Here is a 22,396-nt window from a genome sequence, read left to right on the forward strand (position 1 = left end):
CCACAGGCAACCCAGATAAACACTTTAATTTTTTTTTTCTTATTTGGAGGCATAATTTAGTCGTCTTACCTAAAGCACTGTTGACTCCATCGCTGGCAATGAGGGTTAAAGACGCAGCACCACAGGGTGGCAGGGACACCTTCCCTTTCACCCCAGCCCCGCCCTTCCCTGCAGCCTCAGAGACCCATTGTCCCAGGGTCACAATGAACACGCCATTCTCCTCTCTCACACATGTGCGTGTACACACACACACACGCGTGTGTGTGTGTGCAACTGAAAAGATAACCAAACCCGAGAATTCACACGGGAAGGGAAAGGGTTTAAGAACTGTAGACAGTCTGCATCAAGAATTCACACGGGAAAGGGGAAGGGTTTAAGACAGTCTGCATCAAAGGACATCTTCGTTTCCCCTCCAGCGCTGAGAAAAATTCAGTGACTGGAGGGGCTCTGGCTTCTGCTCCTCCCAGCAAGGCTCCCCGGCTCCATCACTGAACCCTACTAAGAAGGCTAGGCAGGGGCCAACAGTTCCCAAGGTTCCTTTTGGAGGCGACGTTCCCAGGTCAGTCTGTCTGTTTCTGTTTGTTGTCGATATTGCCGTAGGCAGAGCCCTTGTCGATTTCTGTCACGCCAATCATCCATCGAACTCCCATGGAGGCTGCAGAGACAGGGAAAAGCAGTTAATGAGCACCTGAACACACTCCAGGGGCACTTAGCCAGTGGGAGCCACGAGGAGGCCGTTGCCCTGAAAATGCAAATGAATCTGGGTATCATCTGACCCCAACTTCTGGGCATCCCTTTGCATGTTGAAATGACATTAAAAGGACAATGATAGGGCTTCGGGGGGAGGAGGGCATCCTTGCACCATGGAGGTAAAAGGAACCGGGCAAGCAGCTTGCATCGGTTCACAGATGTCTCTGGTTTCCCTACTACCTTCCAAGGCAAAAAGGTGGTGGTTTGGGGATTGTAGTAAGGGCCACTTTGTGAGGATATATGAAGGCCCTGCGTACCCACAAACTCTACCATTGTGTGGGCTGAAGCTGTGGCTGTCCAGGTGCTGGACCCATCGAGGAACTCGCTCAGAAACTGCCACAGAAGATAAGCAGTGACCTCTGCGACGGGGGCTTGGTGAGTTTCCTGTGTGCCAGGCTGTGTCCTGTGTGACAGGGAGCAGCGTGCACACAAGCTCAGTGTGGGGAACTGCTTTGGTCGGACAGTGCTGGGTAAGCGAGCCATTGTGAAGAACGAAGAACGAACTTGCTGCACTCCCTCATTCCAACCCATTCGCAGGTTACAGGAGTCCCAGAGGGAGGGCCCCACGTCTACTTCCAAGGCAAAGAGCTTGCAACTAGATCCCTCAAGCCCTGGGCCATGCTTTCCTTCAGAGAAGGGAGGGCGGAGTCTCGGGGGACGAGGGAGTCCAGGTCCAGGATCATCTAGACTCGGGCTGCTCCACAGCCTGCAAGGAACCCACACATCTGGCATCCACCAAGCACGCTGGCTTCACTTGGAGCCTCTGGCTTGTACTCACCCATACAAAAGATGAGGACCAAGCTAGCCAGCGTCACTGAAGAACCGCTGCTGACCATGCTCACGAGGAACTGGAAGAGAGGATAGAGCAGCAAAGACGCCCAGAACAACCAGTTGACCAGGGCCCAAGGCCGGCGTGGGGGAACCCAGGGGGTCTCTGGGAAGACCCCTGTCCTGTAGTATTCCTCCTGAAAGGCATCCTGGGGACAGAAAATGTGCCTCAGACACCATGCTGGGATCCAGGTGGTGCCTACTGGGTCTTTGGTAAAACCTTCCAGAAAGTGCTCTGTGGGCAGCTACTAGGGAGTTTCATTGCTGCCCAGTGTCACATCTAGTGGCTGTCTGCCACTCTCTTTCCTGTGTGGGAGGGAGGTTGGGGCTGGCCAGCCTCAGTCAGGCACCGAGGACACACAGCAGGACCGTGGTGTTAGGTTGAGAAGGCAAATGAATGGCCTCTTGAGCTCTGCCCACACCAACCAAAGACACGCGCTCACTCTGGCCTTGAGCTTGGGGTGAGCTGTGGGTCCACAAGGGACAAGGTGCTCCTCACTGCAGGAGCCAGCACTTTCTTGGCACAACCTCTGTTAGATCAAGTTAGGGCAATGATAATTAAGTTCTCCTTGCCCTATTATATTTTTGGAAGAGAGAAGCCTGTGAAAGCCAAGCCCCAACTCAGAGGAAGAACAAGCTGGGGAGCTGGACCAGGGACCCTTCGGGGATGCATTCTTATTTGAGTCACACTTTGAAGTGACACAGGGCCACCGAATAGTCTGCTCAAGAGCAGTCAAGACCACATCTATCACTAAAGTGACCCTCCCTTAGGGACATGTGCCTGGGCAGCAGGCCAGGCTGCTGGACCACTGATATACATTATATTGGTAAACTCTCACATGCTGTTGAAGCTTATTATAAAGGGGACACTGAGAACAAGGAGGCTCTCTCTCCCTCCGCCTTGTCTCACTGAGCTCGTTCAATTCAAGTATCTTCCATAACTCTGTGACAGCAAGAATTAAAAACACTGAGCCCTTGAGAAGAGTTGGAAGAAGGACCATTTCCAGTAGAAGCTGCAATCGTTCACCCTGTGGTACAAATGCCTGGACGGGAAGAGGAAGCCAGAGCTCCTCCGTGGACAGAGCTCAGCTGAGAATCCAGGTGATGCCGCCCAGATGCGCCAAGTCCCCAGTGAGGATGTCTGCTGTCTGTCCTCCTACCTCTGCTTTTTTTCCCCTTCCTTTGCTCACTGCACATTCATAAAAACTCACTTGTGAGTTCAGCGACCGTCGCTTCTCTGGACAACACAGAGCACCTATGACCTCCTGTTGGCCCACTCCACCCACACCAGGGTTTCACTTCCTGTGGGGCCACCTGATGATGCATTCTGCTACGCTGTTACTGCTGGACACGTGGATAGCTAGGGCCACCAATAACTGGCTCCCAGTGCCCACCCATCAAAAAGTGTCGTCTTCCACCCTAGACCCCACAGCCGGGCGCACCCACCCACCTTCTCCTGGTAGAGCTTGTGTAGCCAGGCCGAGCACTTGTCCTCGTCCTCTGGGATGTCTTCCATGGGGATCCTCCTGTGAAAGCAGAGAAGAGTTAGCTTGGAGAGAGCCATGCTGAGCACCCGGTCCAGTTCCTGATGACAGTTCTGGCTGTGTGGGGAGAGGCGAGTGGCCCAGGGGTGAGTGTGGGGGGGGTGTGAATGTAATTGCCCCGCCCCTGTAAGCTCACAGGATGGCACTATTAGGAGGTGTGGCCTTGTTGGAAGAAGTGTGCCCCTGTGGGACTGGGCTCTGAGGTCTCCCACTCTCAAGCTATGCCCAGTCTCAGTTCACTTCCTTTTGCCTGTGGATCAAGATGTAGGACTCTCAGCTCCTTCTCCAGCACCGTGGCTGGCTGCGCGCTGCCATGTCCCGCCATTAATGGACTAAACCTCTGAAACGGTAAGTTAGCCATTCTAGTTAAATGTTTTCCTTTATAAATTGCCGTGATCATGGTGTTCCTTCATAGCAATAGGAACCCTAAGATAGATGGAAATCCCAAAATGCAGTCATGGCCAAACAGAACCAAGCAAGGGTCAAGTCAATGACACAGAGGTGGTTGTCAGGAATGGGGACCTGCCTTATCCAGCTTCTACCTCCCCAAACACGATACTTGCTCTGAGCACAGTGAGGGTGAGCAGATCAGTAAGGAACTGGGAGGGAAGGCTACTCCCCAGGCAGTAAGGTGTGTCTCTTGAGTTCAAATGTAAATAAAGACTGGAAAGAAGTTGACTGGGAAGGCAGCTTCTAGAGAGATGCTAACAGGTTCTCCTGGAAGGCTGCAGGTAGTGATTTGGTACTTAGAAACAAGCTCCCTCTTTCCTACAGAGGACGCAGGGCCGACTTACCTAACATAGCAGTCCGCATGATATTTCTTTCCATTTAAGACTCCCAGCAGTGTTGGGTTTTCATTGTTTCTGAAATTGAGTGTACAATCATATACAGCTGGGACTATAAGACAAGACAAACACAAGGCAGTATATAGCAGGTGAGGCCGGTTCTGCTTGGTAGTCACACACAGCGGAAGACATAAGCACACCATAACCCATCTAGCAATGACTCATGGGATAAGATCTCTCTTCCCTGGCCTTTCCTAGATTGTTTACTTGCCCTACATTGGACACGTGTCATCTTTTGTAACCAGAAAGCCAACTATAAGCTGGTCATCCAACAGTAACTCCTGTGGTCCCATGGGCTTGAAAGTGCTGATTCCCATCAGATCTAGATTGGCAGTGACAGTAATGAGTGACTTTCTAGTCGGCACCTGTGGCTGTTTGGACGAACATGGGCACCAGATGGGTTAGATTCATCCGAGGCTGTGTCTGTTACACAACTACAGCCATTCTGATTGTTTTTAATGGAAAATTTATAAAAGATTTACTTAACTATGTGGATGCGTTTGTGTGGGTCTGTGTGCCCATGAGGCCAGGAGAGGACGTCAGATCCCCTGTTGTTGCATTTACAGGCAGTTGTGAGCCACCAGAGGAGGGTGATGGGACAGGAACCCCAGTCCTCTGCGAGCGCAGTAAGTGATCCACGGAGCCATCTCTCCAGCCATGGTGTAAACTTTCCTATGAACATTTTCAGCCTCCAAATGAAGCAGCCACAAAGCCAGGACAAGACATCTACATCCTGGACACTAAGCTATCCTGCCAGCATTCTAGTCAAGCTTGCTGTGGGAGGCCTGTGACCTGGCCCAGGCTCGAGAAATGCTTACTGTTCAAAGAATGGGCTAGCTCATGACAAAAACAAGTGAATAGATTGTGAAAAACCATTGCAGGAACGGATGGCCTCTTCCCAGTGTGCAAGGCAGCAGAGAAAGTAGAAAATAGAGGAGTTCCAGAGTGTGGCTGGGTGTGGCGCCCACAAACACTTCTTCCCAGTGATAGGCAGTTTGCTTAGCTACATCCCTCAATCTTCCAAACCTCGGTGTTCTGGAGAGTAGACTCGTGTTGCCATCATCATGTGGCGGCTGAGGTGACAGATGTCGGCCACAATGGCAGACCCAGCACACTATACTCGTGATGATAGATCATGGCCCTAACCCGAGAGCTTTACATAAATTCATAATTTACATAAATTACTATTAGTGCAAGTAGTGGGGGATCATAGGGATCCTAACTGGCACCTGGACCACTCAGAAGTATGAAGAATAAGGATTCAAAGGTGATAAAATCACCATCCGTTCTTTCCCTGATGTCTGACCCTGCTACAGTTCTGTAGGTCCCCACTATAGATCTGTAGATCCCCACTACAGTCCTGTAGGTCCACTGCCTTTGCTGATGGGAGAGGGTCCCCCTCGTAGGCATACCCAGAGGCTGTGCCCTGAAAGAGCTAAAAACTCTTTGTCATAAGTGGGCACTAGACCAAAAGACATTTAACCTGTTCATGTCCTTGGTGCCATGGCTAATCCGTGACATGGGGCTAAGGAGGTGTCCCTCACAAGAAGAGGTACATAGGGCCTGAAACCATAGGGCCAGATTTGTCCACTTCTGACTGCAGGACAAAACCTGGCACACCAAGTTCTAGAAAGGCCTACCCAACCCTATGATGCCTCCCCACTTAAAGCTGTGTCAAGTCCTACGCAGCCCAAGTATGGCGTCAAGCCTCTCTTGGGAGCCCAATGTGAGAGAAAGGTGTTATGTAGGAGAACAAGAAAATACATTTTACATTGAGGCAGAGGGTTTAAAAAGAAATGGGGGAAGCTGGATGGTGGTAGTACATGCCTTTAATCCTCTCACTTGAGATTAAAGGCAGAGACAGGTGGACCTCTGTGAGTTCAAGGCCAGCCTGGTCTACTGAGTAAGTTCCATAGGTTCTAAACCTACAGAGAAACAGAGAAACTGCCCCCACAAAAACAAAAAAAAGGAGAGAGAGAGAGAGAGAGAGAGAGAGAGAGAGAGAGAGAGAGAGAGAGAGAGAGAGACATAGCAGGACACCAGGGGCAAGTTACCACTGCTTTCTTCTGTTTTTATCTACAGTGACTTGAGGCTCCAGACTCACAGGTGAGCTGCCATAGTATACAGGTCAGGTTATCTGCAGGTGGTTGATAGCAATAGACAAGCAAGAGATGCTTCAAAGACCCTGCAGCTGCTTCACCATCAGGCTATCACGTCTGCATGCTCCATGCAGTGATGCCATTGACCGGCAGAGGGCGGTACTCACTGAGGTGCAAAAACATGAAGGGCCCAGCCAGCCTTGCACCTGCCCCTTGTCCCAAGTGCCACCTAGCCTTGAAAACCCCTGTTTGGCAGGCATCCTTACCTACATCTCGCAAGCACTTCACGGTGATAGCAAAGCCCTTGGTGCGTGGCAGCAGGTGGTGCTTGAGACTGGGCAGTCCCTTGGCTTGGGCCACCTGCATGCTGATCTGGTGTTTCTTCTCTGTGAACCTTGTGCCCTCACAGTGAATCAGGAACTAGAAAGCAAAGGATGCGGTCACACAACCCCAAGGTCAAGCAGAGGCCACAGTCAACCCAAAGAGGTGCAGAGTCTCGTCTGAAGCCAAGTCAGTTCTAGAGCCCTCGTGTTACACAAAGCCCTAAAATCAAACACAATTTCAGGTCCCACTCAGTTCTGTGCTCATTACTGTGCCTGCGTACCAGATAGTTCTCTGGGTAGTCCCGGAGGTGCAGCAGGCTCCTGGCGACGGTCTGCCGATCCTGTTCCCAGTTGCGCGTGCAGAAGATCATTTCCACGAAGTACCACATCCAGCCAATGATCGGGACGTAAGCCAGCTCTTTCTTGGCCAAGACTTTGGAGTTCTGAAATAGAGGTAGAGCACTTTAGGGTGTTTGTGTGGGAGACAGAAGTTCTTCACGGCTGTTGGAGATCTTAGGGGTAAGAAGGAACGAGTTATACCAAAGCCTTGGCACTCACAACTCTTCTGGCTGCACTGACCCGAGGTCAAGAGCATACTCACCGCGTGGGGGTGGGCTGCTCCAGGATCAGAGGTCTGGGAAAGTGCCAGCTCTCAGCAGAGGGGATAGAGGCTTGAGGATGCTCTCATGGACCAGAGCCCTCCTAGGTTATTGGTATTTGGCGTGCTCACCAAGCCCACCCTGAAGCTCTTCCTGGGCAAATCTGTATGATGCCATCAAAGATGGCCATCAACAAAGCCATTGAGTTCTACAGACAAGGCCAGCAAGGTCCACTTGGCAGATGGGCGATTGGAGGTCAGCAGGGTTAGAGGGGCCCCATAGCTGCTGGCATGAGGAGCAGGGTAGGCAGGAAGGCAACCTGGATCACATGTCTGCCTGCCTGCCTCCCCGCCATCCAGCTGTGTGTGTGCGCGCACGCATGCAATCACATTCATGTTTATGAATGCAGGCACGTGTGCCATGGTACACGTGGAGGCCAGAGGCCAGCGGACATCAGCCCTCGTCTTCAACCTTGTTTGAAGCAGAGACTCCTTGTTATTGCTGCATATTCCAGGACAGCTGGCCCACACTAGTTTCAGGATGCGCTTGCCCTCACCACTCACCTCCCTGTAGGTGAGTGTAATCCCGGGATTACAGACACTCATGCTGTGTCTTACTTTCAGGGAAGTTCGGAGAAATCCAAACTCAGGTCCTCCTGCTTGCGTGACAAGTACTTTGCCCATTCAGCCTCCTCCCCAGGACTCCTCCACCACCATCCTCCCATTTGTATTTTTACCCTTTGGTTTGGGGTTGACTAAGATGCTCCCTGACTCTTGAGATGATGCCCAAGTTGGCAGTGTGGACAGTTGATGACAGCTATCTGTCCAGTCACGGTCCTTAGCCTTGGCTGCCTAGCGGGAAGAGCAGACGCTTCACAACACAGCCCCCTCCCCTTGGGCCCCTCTTGTCTTCCACTCAGTAGTCTTCATGTTTCTACCCTGCTTTTCCTCTCAGCACAGAGTAACTTTAAAGTCTCAGAAGTGGGAACAAACTGCTGGACTCCTGAGGTGATGCCTGTCACCCTGGAAACCAAACTGTCTCTGGGGTCACAGTTCTCCCTGGAAGCCCATTGCCCTAGGTCCACACTAGACTTCAGACCCTGGAGTTCCCTCTAACTCTTGTCTATGACAGGGAGTCACATTCCTCCTGGCCCTCACCTTCTTTTGTTTTCTGTCACTGCCCATAGAAACTTAAAATTTCTATGATGTAAGCAAATGGAACCAAGCTAAAAGCCTCAAATGACTAATCAAGCTCATCTTTCTGGAAGTTAAAAACTGTTTTTAAGATTCTATGTACTGGGCTGGAGAGATGGCTCAGTGGTTAAGAGCACTGGCTGCTCTTCCAGAGGTCCTGAGTTCAATTCCCAGCAACCACAAGGTGGCTCACAACCATCTGTAATGAGATCTGGCGCCCTCTTCTGGTATGTGGGCATACATGGAAGCAGAATGTTGTATCCATAATAAATAAATAAATCTTAAAAAATACATGAATCATAAAAGAATTTTTTTCTTGGATTTCTATTTCTTTGTATTGCACCTTGCAAAAATTACACGTGGCAGTGCTCAGGGATTACAGAATGACCCATACTGCCACCTACAGAGATGCTGTCTCTCATCACAGCTACTGGGCTTGCTAGGTGGCCAATCTCACCCAGCCAATCATAGCTGTGTTCTCAGGCACTCTTCCTATTCATGGTTGGTCTTCCTAAGAAACTCAAGTGTGTTTTAGCATTTCTCCTTTGGTAGCTGGTGGAGAAGGCTGCCCTGTGGGTTGTGAGATCTAGGGGTTCAACTAGAGGGGGTAACTCAAGGGTCTGTATTTCCATCACTGTCTGATACCACAAGTCACTTTCCTGTCCTCATAGTAAAATAACATTCATTACTAGTATATTAGTATAGCTGAGTTTGCAAACCAAGGGCCACTCTGCTCTCCTGCCCACTGATGCCAACACAGTCTTACTGTCACCAGAGCTAGCATTCACCTGAACGCAGCAGCCACACAGCTCCTACCATAGGGCTGAATGGACGTCACAGAGACGATGCAGTCCAAAGAGCTGGCTGGCCAATTACAGGTCAACTTAGTCAGCCCTCAATTTACAGCCACTAATATTCATGCTGTCTAAAATTCTTGTGTTACCCTAAGTAGGAGGTGGATAGATGAGAGAGAGGATGGGGGGGGCAGGTGAGAGAGAGTTGGGGGACATGCTAACATCTTTCACAAATCAACTCATTTATGACCGGAAACTGTTCTGAAAGGAAGACAAAAACCCGTCTAGGGAAACCTGACATTTATACAGGGTGACCACAATTACCAGGTGCTGCAGTGTCTACCTTGGCCAGTTTTTAGGTCACAGTTCACTCTACAGTTGAAAATCTCTGGAAATTATCTGGCGATGGGGGCTGGGTGTGAGAGTGAAGGGTGTTACTGGGTCACGAGGAATGAGAACTTCATTACCATGGGTGTCCTACCCAGCCAGGGAGGACATCACCCATCTCTCAGAGAAAACAGTCACTCTAGGAGCCAGAAGCAGCATTTCCAAGGCACAACATGTGACCAAAGGACCATAGAAAGATCTGCTTTAAATAACACAGTGACTCGGGGCATCTTAACCCTCAGATTTGGTGGCTTTTAACCCATTTCAGTACAAGACTTCAAACAAGACCCCTTCTAGGTCCAAGACAATGCCCGGTCTACAGGTTAGAATCTGTGGCCAGCTCTGTTCCCTGTCCCTGAACCCCAAACTTCCAGGGTCTGGCAGAAACCCATTCTGGAGTGAGGTCACTCCACAGGATGGTTCCTGGTTCCTGGTCAAGGCTATGTTTGCATTTAATACCTTACTAACTTCCAGACACAGAACCATTCCTCAAGGTTTAATCAGTTAGTCCTTCGGGTCTAGCCAAGGTTTGACATTTCTACTAAATACATAAAGATCAGAGCTGCAAGATGATGATGGCTCAGCAGGAAGAAGCATGGGCAAGCCAACCAACAGCGCAACCTTGGTGCCCACTGGTGACATGAGAATTTATCTCCTGGAATCGTTAACCTCAGACTGACCAGTCCATGTGAACACTATCTAGCAAGGACCTCCATTAGGCCAGGTATGGAGCCAGTGCTGGGGACACAAAGGTGGATGGGACTGTCTATGACCTCAAGGTAGACAAGAGTTTAGAGGCAAAACGTGGTAGAACAGTGGGGACTGACTTAGTCACTTTCTCTGTGCATGGGTCAAGGGATTGCCCTCCTGTGACAGCAGTGTGTTCAGGGAAACCCCCCGGGGTGGCGAAGGAGATGAGGGCAGTGCTCACAGTGATGAGCAAGACGTGCAATGGGTACCAAAAGCGAGAGACTCTATCATGCAGTACATCTTCCTTACCGTGCTGGCCCTGCTCTGGCTTTCCAAAGTCTCTCGCACAGGAAAAGGCTGTGCAGAGTTTCCTACTAGAGTCTCCAAACAAAATGAACCCTGTTCTGCGATCAGTCACAGCCATGGGGGAATTACACAGACCACACGAGAAACAAAAGCACTCTCGAAGAATTCATCTCTCTTGGCTGGAAAATAACTATGGATCATTTATCAAAATCAAGCCCAGTGTGTGAAGTCCTTCAGCTCTCAGCCTCCCTCCCCTCGGCAAACCTCAGACTTTTCTAGATTTGACTGGTGTGTAAAGTGTAGTGGGGAGGGGCGGGGCTTTGGGTAGTCAATGAGTGTGCTGTGTGTGACCAGCAAGGGTATTTTTCACCCGGGCTCTTCTCTGAGGACCTGTGGCAGCCAGAACAACAACAAAAAGATAAAAGGAGCTTCCTGTGCAAGGTTCTTACCACCCCCACCCCTTGACGCCCCATTCCCATGGCCCCCACCCCTCACCACCCCACCCCCTTACTATTTTGAAAGGCCTGCCCAGATGCTTCTAGGATGGCCTTCGGCCAGAGCATCTGGGAGGATAAGCAGGAGGCATTACGTGGAGTGGGGTGGGGGGTGGGGTACGACACAGGCAGACACACACAGGCAGGAGATAATGGGACGCCTGGCTTTGACAGGTGTGGGGTGGGATGGCCAACTGAAAGAGTCCCCGTGGCAGGTGTGGAGGGCCCCGGGCGGGAACAGAGGGATGGGTGGGGGTAATTAGTGGGGAGTAGAGCTGTTCTGAGCAGATGTCACTGGCCGGCGCTGTTTGCAGAAGAGGGAGGTGGCTGTGGCCGGCCCTGCTATCAGGCAGCCTAGTCTCTGCCGGGTTAGCTTCTGGCCAGCATGGGCTAACTTAACTGGCTTGCCAGTAGAGAAGGGGCCCTGCAGGCCTTAGCTTAGGGCTGACTTGGGAGTACATTCAAGGAGGCGGCTGTGCTTCTCTGAGCTGCCTGGGACTTTTCTATACCCAGGATTCACTTGGTCACCTTGTATATGCCATTTACTTGGATTTCTTCTCTGTATAATACCAGGTTCTCTGCCTCCCCCTCCCCCTGCCTCTGCCTCCTGGCTCAGTACATGAACAAACGGTCAGGGCCTAAAGTAGCACATCTGTCCACTCAGCCTGCCAAAATCTGCAGTTAGGGTGCCAATTCATCTCCACTAAGATGTCAGAAATGGATTATTAGGGCCCATTTTCAATACGAGGTGCTCTCGGAGCCCTTCAGAGAGCCAAAGACAAGCAGGAGATGCTAGGCCCCCCTCCCTAGCTGGCGGCTGGTGTGCAATCTCAGAGCTCTGAGAGCTGGGCAGTTGCAGGCCGTCTGCTTCATGGCTGAGCCCACCGTCAGAAGAGGGGATGATCTCCAGCCCCGGGATGGTAGTTAGCTAAGAGTGAGAACCCTGAACCCATAGAGTAGGGAACGGGAGGGGCTGTGCCAGAAGAGCACAAGCCTGTAGGAGAAACAGGCTGGTTTTGGCGCTCACTATATGCCATCCCTCCACTGGGCTCAAACAGCATCACCAACATGCAGAACCAGGTCACCCCACGTTGACCTGAGCTCAGGAGTTGGAGGTTGGGCTGGGGTGGGGGCTAATAGACGCACTTAGCCCTCCTCTAGTGGGGAAACCTCACATGTCACACCCAGGCTGCCAATTATAATGTCTCTTTTCAAGCACCCACTCTCTTGGGTTCTCTCGTGGACCCCTTCACCTTGACCTCTTGTCCCTTCCTGGAGTCTTACCAAGTCTTTCCAGGCTTCCCTTCAATATCACCTCCCTCTGAAAGTCCCCAGGAGGCTCCTCAACAGTCAAGTCCACTTAAGATAGCTTTGTTTAACCCCCATAGGAGGGCTAAGGAGCTGTCCTGCCACTTGAAGGGTTATACTTGTTCAAGCCAGACAAGGTCTCAGACTGAAAGGGGAAGCGGATCTGAGGGTTGCACCCCTAACCAGAAGGTATTTGCAATTGGTCCCTACTGAAAAGGAAAATCAGTTTTCAGAAATGGAGTGTCACAGGGTCCATCAACCACACTCCAGGGCAGGCCCCACGCCCAGGAGCAGAAGCCAACACAACATGAACTTCCTGCTGGTTTTGGTGAGCAGCTTTTTGTTTCATTTTGTTGTTGTTTATTTATTTTTGTCTTGCTAGTTCTTTGTTTTGATTTTTGGAGTGTGTGTATGAAACAGGAACAGAACATAAAGAAAATACATTGTATAAAAAATTTTTCAATAGAAATTTAAAAAAGAAAAAGAAACCACAAGCTGGGAAGTGGGACCTCATGCCTTTAATTCCAGTGCTTTGGAGGCAGAGGCAGGCTGTAAACAGATACTGCTCGTTCATTCCCAGTCACCTAGACCCAAATAATCACACAGAAACTATATTAATTACAACACTGCTTGGCCTACTAGCTCAGGCTTCTTATTAACTAACTCTTACATCTTAAATAAGTCCATTTCTATTAATCTGTGTATTACTATAAAGCTGTGGCCTACTGGTAAGGTTCCAGCGTGTCCCTCTCCTTTGGCAGCCACATGACATCTCTTTGACTCCACCTACTCTCTCTGTTCAGATTTCCCTGCATGTCTTTACTCAACGAAGCCATTGGTCGAAACAACTTTATTCATTATCCAATAAAAGCAATGCATATGCAGAAGGACATCCCACAGGAGCAGGCAAGAGCTACGTGAGTTCAAGGCCAACCTGGTCTACAGAGGAGTTCTAGCACAGTCTTGGAAAGGAAGGTGGGAAGGAAAGGGGAGAAGGACGGAGGGAAAAAAAGAATTCTTCTCGTTTGTTCTCTGCACATAGAAACACAACAAATTCTAACCTGTTTTTAGGCCATGCTGCCTTGCAACAACTGACTGATACTTGCCAGGAGGAGGAAATGAAAGAGGGTCTAAACAAAACATCAGGGTGTGGAGAGCAGTCTCTGAGATGCTCCCACCTAGAGTGTTCCTGGGTGTGGGCTGGGAAATCCCTCACAAACAAAATCTGATACAAGGTTCCATCACACACAGCGGTGACTTCTGCCCTGCTCTCTTTGGCACTGCACATCCTCAGAGAAGGGACTACCCTGTCCAGGGAAACCCTTCAACAGGCCCATGTGTCAGAGACTGAGGCAGGAACAACAAGCCTATGACTAAGCTTGGAAGCTAGCCAGTACCTGCCAAACTTGTGGAGGAGACCATTGCTCCAGCAGTCACATGACCGCAGTCTTTCTAGCTCTCTTCTGGGAGCCCAGCTGGTTGGTGTCTGCGGGTCCGACAAAGCAGGGAGTCAACAGTCTGCATGCTCACTCCGGGGACCACACACTGCCACAGATGACTAAGACACATAGCTTCATTAAGGAGCCTAAGCAAAAGCTCCCAGATGGCCTGAGAGTTAGCCAGCATGTCGCAGCCTGGGCGGCAGATGAGTTCTGGGAACAGCAGCGGGTCGCATCTCATTAATAGACTTTTATGCCTGTGCACAGACTGCACAGTCTTGACCTTGACACATTCATGTTTCATTGAGGCAGGAAGACAAGCAAATAGGACCAGAAGCTTTAGTTCACTGAGCGAGTGGAGACACACTCCCAAGCTAATCCCAGGTCACACTTGGCCCCAAGAGGAAAAGGCCAGTCTGTGTCTGAGAGACCTCAACTTGACCCTTTGGAGACCTGATCCCACCCAGCAATGATGGCCCAGCCTTAAGGGGAACCTGAGCCTCCAGGACAGGGTACCCAGGTGGGGGCTCAGTGTTTTCACAAGGTCAAACCTGTTTCTAAAGAAAATCCTATCACTTGTCCTTCATAGCCAATATTAAGAATTTCTGTAAATTACATTTATTTTAAACTCATTTCCTTTTGGGCTATTTCAGATGATGATTAAAAAATACAAGTCAGGATTGAATCTCTATCATCTATCTATCTATCTATCTATCTATCTATCTATCTATCTATCTATCTATCTATCTTCTCCCTCCATCACTCTATCCCTCAGTCCCTCCTCTTAAACAATTTCCTCAGACCCAGAAGGTTCTCAAAACCATGTTATACAAGGAGAGGAAAGATGGAGAAGGTGTTGCTGTTAAAGGTCATTGAAGACAAAGGAGTCTGGAAGGGCAATCAATTTAACCAAACACTTCCCCTGTGCTTTCAAAGCAGGAGGAATTAATTATGGGTCGCTCTGGGAAGCGAGCAGGCACTTTGTCTAGCCTCTCTGTGACTATGGTGCCTCTGAGAAATGGCAAAGTTGCCTCTGCAACGACAGGATACAGTCCCGCAGCAACTACCTGTGAAAGAAGCCACTTCCCCATCTCCTTCCACTCTTCCTTTTTTTCTCCTCCTCTCTCTCCTTTTCATCTTCCTTCCTCTCCTCCTCTTCCTCCCTTTCTCCCAAAGCCTTGCAATTCGTGCAGCAATGGCTCTGCCTGCTTCTCTGGTGACTGGAGAAACTGGCAAGTGATTCGCCTCCTCTCCCTCAGTTCTTTAGGGGTCACTAGAGCTGGGGAGGTACGGCAGGGTGAACCTGGCTCCCAGGCTGCAGGATGCTGCAGATACTGCTCTGGTTCAAGGTCTGAGACCTGCTTGCCAAACCTCTTGGTGGGCTTTCCCCAACTCCTAAGCTCCAGGCGCCCCCACTGGTGGGAATTTTCATATTCATTACATCCAAACCCAGCTGTTTGGGTTTAAAGATAATAAAAATAAAAAATCTCTGAATCTAATATTCATTTAACAAATCAGTATAGAACTGAAATCCTTGGCTGGTATAAGGCGGTCTGCTTCAGGGCATCTGTGTCTCACGCAGTGCTCAGAGGTAGAAAGTCTTCCCAGGGCTCAAGGCATTTGGGGAAAACCCTAGATTGCTGGGATGCCATCTCTGCTCCATGAAGGCCTGGCCCTAGGGCACCAGCCATTCCCAGCTCCTTCTCTGGAGGGGAGGCCCTTCTCCAGCCCTGGGTGTCCTCTCTAGTTCTGGTTCCATGCTCATGGGTCCCCTGATTAGCTTGGGGACACCCCTCTGGCCCCAAGTCCCTTTCTGTGTTCGTTTTTCAGGTTCATTCCCTTTCTCTTAATGTATGCCTGCCTCTCCCTGGCTGTGAACTCTTGGCCACGCCTATTCCTGGATTCTTGGCCATGTGCAAGCTTCTCAGAACTTTAGTGTCCTGTTCCTGTGGCCCCTTCCCAGACCTTATAAAGGTACCAAGGACTCTTGCTTCTCATAAGGACTGTTGTATGTATCCATGAAGCTGGTCCTGCCAGCAGTCAGCCTGTGGTTTCAAGTTCCCAAAGCTTTGGAATCAGACTTGCAAACTACTGCTGATTTGGGAGTACAGAGCAGTGAGTGTCTTTGTCAACAATCACTGTGAAGAGACACCATGACCACGGCAGCTTTTATAAAGAAAGACATTTCAATGGGGCTGTGTGGTATAATGTCCTGCTGACTTGGCGCCAGAGGGATAGCAAGCAACCTCCACTAGCCATGAAACCCCGCCGGGTTATACCTGACCTGGCTCCAAGTTTTCACACGGCCCCTAGTCCACTCTTTATGTTACAGATACCTTTTGTTGTCCTCTATGAATCTTGTCTGAGAGTTCCCTTCCCATGGATACAAAGCCTATGCAAAACTTGGCGTAGAGGAAGCCCGGAAAACCATAGTACCTCCTGAATCAGGTATTTTCACCTGGCATTGCATTTTTGGAAACTTCATTCAGTTTGTTTTGAGACATGGAAATCTACTAGCTAAAGTGTAAATACGGGAAAAAATAAAGATGCCAAGGGGCAAAGGGAAAGCTTTCCGTTCACCGAGACTGAGTCCCCTGCAGCCACAGAGGCGAGGTTCATTCTTAGGTGTCACTGTGTCTTCATTTCACAGACTTGTGGGAACCCACACAACTAGCGCCAAGTTACACCTGACAGGACTGGCTTCCATTCAGAGATTAGGTCATGATCATCGTGGCAGAAAGCATGGCGCTTGAAACCCCAACGCCCACCCCCAGTGACCTCTGTCCTCCAGTAGGACCACCAGTCCCAACACCTCTCCCTGGCGACCAAGCATTCAAATCTACGAGCCTGTGGAGGCATTCTATTCAAACCACCACAGCGGATGAGAAATGGCATGAACGGTGTGCATTTTAAAGACATGGAATCAGGGTGATGTCGCTCCCCTGGGTGGAGCAGGAAGCTGACAGGGCCTCAGGGCCCCCTCACAGTGACTCTTGACTTATGGAAAATCCATCACATTCAGAACAGAAAGGCCACAAAGCCACCTGGCACATCCAGGAGTTCTAACTGTCTTCCAAGCACACAAGATGACAGGGACATGGTAGCTTCCTACCTCACCCATGCTTTGACTCACCCAGGGACAATCTGGTCTGGTGATGTTAAATGGAACATCCCAAAGCTGCACACAGAGTTTAAATACTCTATTACTGTTGATCATGACTATAATCGCTCTATTTAGTTATTATTTACCTCGTTATTCTTAATTACAAGTTAGACTCTTAGGTCAGAACATGAAAAGCAACACACAGCACATATGTGACCTGATATTACCCACAGACTCAGGCATCCTTGGGATACCTTGGAAATACATGATCTGATATTACCCACAGACTCAGGCATCCTTGGGATGCCTTGGTGTGTCCCCGATGGACCAAGGAGGAACCTCTGTACTACAATTTTCATTTTTGTTCTGAAAACATATTTGAACACAAATACAAATGTGCTTGTGTGTGTGCGCCCCCTCCCACCAAAGAGTCACTGTTGTCGTCGTCCCCCCCCCCCCCCGGCTCCCCAAAAGAGTCACTGAAGAATAAACAGAAAAACAAAAGAGATGCTGTCACCAGCATGGAGGAAGCAGACCTGCAAATTCTCTGGCCCTCCCATACTCCAAGGTCACAGTTCAGTATTCTAAACATAACAGATTGTGTTCATGCGCTACCAAACCCAGTATACCATGAGCAGACCACCTGTCTATCTGTGGGCCATCATCACAAATGCAAGACTTCACCTCCGCGTTCTCAGGAAAACTAGGGCCTTTTCCACCCTGGGCCCAAGACACATTAGTTTCCATTGCAGTATCTGTAGGCTGCTGGCGACTTTGAGGCATTGCTGTGCCACAGGCTCAAGCATGACACACCGCTGCGTGTGAAAGATGACAACAACCAACCGAAGAGAGCCAGTTATTAAAGCAAGGAGACTGCAAGCAGGAAGTGGAACTAATTCGAGGGAAACGGAACTTAGGAATCATTCCAAATTCTGCTACGGAAACTTTGCCACTTAAGAGACTCAACGTTCTTAAGCCTGGAGCCATTCAAAATCAGGCGAATTCTGCCTGTGAGCTAAGCAATTAAGAACAGGAATTGGGCCAAACTAGACAAGTTCCCATCCAAATCCAATTACAGCTGGGTGGCCCTAGCCGACTACAGAAACTCTAATTGAGGTCTGTTTTGGAACGGTGGTCTACATCCACTCATAAATGCTTCTATAAGGATTAAACAGTAAATAAACAGGAAAACTAGTTTGGCGTGTGGTACAGTTGGGTACCTCCTGCAACTGCTCATGAGATGTTAATCATGATTCTAAGCAAGAAGGACAAGCATCATGCTGGTTCATAGTGTCAAGGTGGCTGGTTCTAGACTCACCGATGAGGCACGCTTCCAGGCATGCCTGTGAGTCATTGCCTAGATTAGATTAACTGAGGTGGAATGTGCCACCGTTACTGTGGGTAGTAACAGTCCATGGCCCAGGGCCCTGGGATAAATTAGAGGGTTAAAAAAAACTAAGCTAAATCTCTCTGCTTCCTGACTGCAGAGGAAATGTGACCGGCCAGCTACCTTGAGTTCTTGCTGCCAGCCTTCCCCGCCAGCATAGACCCTTAAACTGGCCAAAATCAGCCTTTACCTACCTAAGTTGCTCTTGTCTGATATTTTCTCACAGCAAGGAGAAAAATAACCAAAACAGGCAGCTTTTGAGAGCATTCCATACTACAAAAACCAATAATCATAATCATAATAAAACAAAAAATAAAAATACCTTGCCAAAGCTGGCCATAGCTCTCATCCCAACTCTCTGGGAGGCTGAGGATACATTTTAGAAAAGCCAGGGCTCCATAGCGAGATCCTATCTCACCTCTGCCCCCTAAGTAAATACAACAACAAACCTTGCCGATTCTAGAAGTCCTGAGTGACCAAGAGCAAGTTGCATGGCTGACTCAGAAACAGGCGTGACAGGTAAAGGCACAGCCCACTTACCCCCAGGATCCCAAGGCGCTCAGCCAGGCTCCAGCCACAGAGAAAGTCAATCTCAAATTTATGGTTGAGAACCACGATGGCGTTTTCCTTCCCGTAGTGCAGGGAGGACCTCGGGTCGGTGTAGATGGTGCACTCCGTGCCTGACCACCACTCCAGAAGCATCACCAATTCTGCAAGAAACCAAAGGACACACAGATTTACTTTACCACCCTGAGGTCCTGGGGCTGCTTTTCTTGGGCCATGCTATAAGACAAAGCTGCTTCTCAGGGCAAAGTTTCAGGGCATTTTAGCCAGGACCCCAGCTGCTGGAAGGGTTATAAACAAGCAAGACCCGGCAACAGTCTTCAGGGAGGGAGAGGAAGCTTCAGGTTAGCCAGGCCTTTATACCTCTTGACAAAGTAACTTGGGAGAAATAACATCAGTCTGGATCCACCCACATCTATGTCCGAGTGCTGACCGCACGAGATGGTGTATGTTCTATAAACAACTGGCTGACAAGCTTCTAAACTCCGTCTAAGAATGCTATGGACTCAACTCCTTCTCTCCCACTAATGACACCTGACGGCATCAAGAATGACCAGCAACCACAGTGGAGCAAAATACAAGTTTCTCCATTTCAGTGACTTGGAGTCAGCATGCTGTAGGCTTCAACAAAACTATTACCATATTCTTTAGAGGGGCCTGTGAAAATTAAGACTTGTTTTCAGGTGACAATCTGACTGTGTTCTTGGCGGGGGGGGGCTTTATTCTAGGCAGCCAGTTTTCTGAGGCTGGGGGTCTCAGGAAGACCGTGGGGGAAGCTCTAGACACAGAGTTGAATGTGAATGACCACATAGCCCCTTCAAGTGCACCTTTAGAGTGGGAGGTGTTGGCAGGGGGGTGCTATATGGGTTCTCTATGAAGGTTGCACCCTTGTTTGTAATACTTAGTGGGGTACACATTGTATAGAGGGCTCCTACATCCTACATGTACACAAAGACAAGTGGGTTTGATCTTGATTGTCTGGAGACACCTTTCTCTTCCAGACTGGAGGCTGAATATGGAACACTAGAACCATCTAGAAGGCCCCATAGTCCAGTTTCTAAGCTGTGCATAATCTAACCCCATGGTTCGGTCATGTCTTTTCTTTGTGGTGTGAATGCCTCAGGGGGTCTTATAAAAATTTCTGGTGGTCAGGACCACTCCGGTTCCCTCTTGGGAGGGCCACCAGGTAAGGAGAATGTCACCCATCCTGCTGACTACTATGCTGTACCTTTGATCATTGCCAAAGGCATCGCTCTGTGCCCTGAGGCTGAGTCACCCAGGTGGGGACCGCTGTCCTCAAGTCCACTCAATAGAAAAGGTAGAGAGAAGACTAAATCGGCACACCGTGCCATAGAGAAGTGTCTGTTGTCACCTCAGGTCATCCCCACAGACTGACTCAACTGACCCAGACATTTCTCCCCTGTTCAGTCTGTGAGGCTGGCATTTAGAATGACACCAACAGCCACCAAGTCCCCTTGGCTGCTGATATTTAGTCTCTCTGGGCCTTTGTCCAATTTAAATGCAGGTCAAAAGCCCGACTCTACTGAAACTGTAAACATGGGAGCCATCTGGCACATTCCCATGGGCTTATGCGTAGGATAGAACCCTACATGTGGGTGAGGCTTATGGCTCCATCATCCCCAGTTAGTCCACTCTGGAAACAGGCGCCAGGCATGGGACAATATCAAGTGGGTCACACACAGGTGAGAGGCCACCCTGGTTCACCTTCTTCAAATCCTCAGTGCTGGCTCTTCTGAGACCTCTTGGCTAGACACTTGGTGTGAGTCACCCATTGTCCTTCCAATAAATCCCATTTGAGGAGAGCACAGGCAGCATTTCCTGATACTCCCAGCACTTACAAACTGTTCCGGCTGGAAAACACTGACTCCCAACTCAAAGCAGGAGAAAAGTCCGACGCCAATGCCTTCATTTTGTATCTGTCTGTGTTGTTTTAAATTGTTGGGACAGACCTGTCTAACTGCAGGGAGCCCTGCCCATCACTAAAGGGCAATTTAAGTATGATGGGACATCAGCATGAAGGGACAGAGAAGGCTGACATGTCGCTATCAGCATCCGCAATGTCCTGTCTGCACAGCATCCCCTCCCAAAGTGCCCGAAAGTCTCTAGTGAGTGTCTAACCCTGCAGCCATCTTAGATTCCAGGAGCATAGAGTCTTATAGGTTACTCCCTGACCCCAAGCAGAAACATTCATTTCAGGGGAAGTGGGATTATCCTATGCAATGGGGCCTCCTTCTCCAGGTCCACCTTGTAGAACCACCTGAGATGCTGAACCAAGACCACAGTCTGATGGAGGATCCTCAATCACACAGACCTCAAGCTCCCGCTCCTGTTCTTACTATTCAGTCCCGACAGCTCAGGCTGGTACCCCACATGGGCCGAAATGATGACGACACGCCTTTGCCACCCTTTCAATATCACTGCAGTTTGCTGTCCCTAAAACAAGACTAAACTTGAGATAATGGGGCTCCCGGGGTTAAGCCTCTAGACTAGGACTTGGGTTATTGCACAAGGAAAGAACTCTTCTATCATCCATGAAGGAACCTGGGTTCTGTCTCCCTCTTTGCTCCTCCTCTTGGATACTGCCCTTCCCTCTCTAACAGCCCTCTGGATTCTGTGTCCTGAATCTCTCCATCATGGCAGTGCCCCAGGGCGAGAATGCACTGTGCTCTGCAGCAGTTCTGTGGACGAAGTGACCAGTGCTGCAGTTGGTGGTGACGAGCAAGAGCCTCCGGGAAGCAAGCCTGAGCCTCACTGGCCACAAGCACAAGCTTTGGAGGGGGCTGAAGTATCAGGAGACACGGGGTTAGCCCAGTTGGCTGCCTGCAACGGTGCCTCCATCCTCAGCAGCTCTCCCAGATGACGAGGAAACAAGGCACAGGCTTTTTTTAGCAGCCCCCACTTCTCCCCACAAGCTACTTTCTCCTCCATTTGGAATAAGCCAACAAATACACAACACAGCATTGTAAAATCAGAGAACCGGGGAAGGTACACACTGGGTGCGAGGGACAGGGAAGCATGCAGGGTCTCTAAGCAGTCAGCAGCAGTTCTCAAAACCTCTCATTTCTCAACTTTCAGTTTATTTAATGCTGCCCACATCGGTTTTCTCTAGGCTGTTCCCTCGAACAGAGGCGTGACAGCTGCCCCTTCTCAGGACAGCTGCACCTGGTGTCCAGCCCTGGCCCTGGTTCCTGGCTGCTATGTTTTCTTCAGACTCCTGAAATGGTCCTTGCGCACCTGATGCCAGAAAGAGGAATGTTTACAGGAAGTGATATCACTGGGGAAAAAAATACCATAATTACTGCTTTGAGGGGCTAATTGAAAAGTGAAAGCTTTAAACTCTGGCTATAGATGTCTGGCCTGACCTACAGATTTGGTTCTGTTTGCTCTTGTACCCACCATTCAGCTTAAAGAAATTATGGGTAAGAAAAGGAAGACTCAAGGAAACACGGAAGGAGAGAAGGGAGGCACATGTGGCGTCCTAGGAGAGCAATTGTGGAAATGAGGATACTGAGTCTTGGAGAGGGGAGACAACGGCCTAGAAGATGTGGGTATGCATACCAAGGCCAAGCCAGGAGGTGTCCCCAGAGCCTGGTGCAGATCTGAGATACTGAACACCTTAAAGTCATGACTCTCTAAAGGAGGAGTCAAGAAGAGGTAGGGAAAGAGAAGAGGACCAGCAGGGAGGGGATACACCTTGACCTTGGGCGAACCTGTGCTCAGAT

At 49.7% G+C, this 22,396-nt stretch overlaps 1 protein-coding gene across 1 annotated transcript in view; it reads right to left on the minus strand.

Annotated features, from left to right (window-relative positions):
* Agpat4 (1-acylglycerol-3-phosphate O-acyltransferase 4) overlaps nt 1-22,396 on the minus strand; it is a 96,147-nt gene continuing 73,751 nt past the window's right edge. Inside the window, exons 3-9 of the mRNA XM_075950821.1 lie at nt 18,630-18,799; nt 6,671-6,832; nt 6,333-6,486; nt 3,917-4,019; nt 3,029-3,104; nt 1,529-1,727; nt 1-655 (exon numbers count right to left, since the gene is read on the minus strand). Of these exons, the coding sequence (XP_075806936.1) occupies nt 561-655; nt 1,529-1,727; nt 3,029-3,104; nt 3,917-4,019; nt 6,333-6,486; nt 6,671-6,832; nt 18,630-18,799 (959 nt within the window). The 3' untranslated portion in view covers nt 1-560. The remainder of the gene's footprint in view (nt 656-1,528; nt 1,728-3,028; nt 3,105-3,916; nt 4,020-6,332; nt 6,487-6,670; nt 6,833-18,629; nt 18,800-22,396) is intronic.

The sequence above is a fragment of the Microtus pennsylvanicus genome, chromosome 1 (assembly GCF_037038515.1).
Source record: "Microtus pennsylvanicus isolate mMicPen1 chromosome 1, mMicPen1.hap1, whole genome shotgun sequence".
NCBI classification, from domain to species: domain Eukaryota; kingdom Metazoa; phylum Chordata; class Mammalia; order Rodentia; family Cricetidae; genus Microtus; species Microtus pennsylvanicus.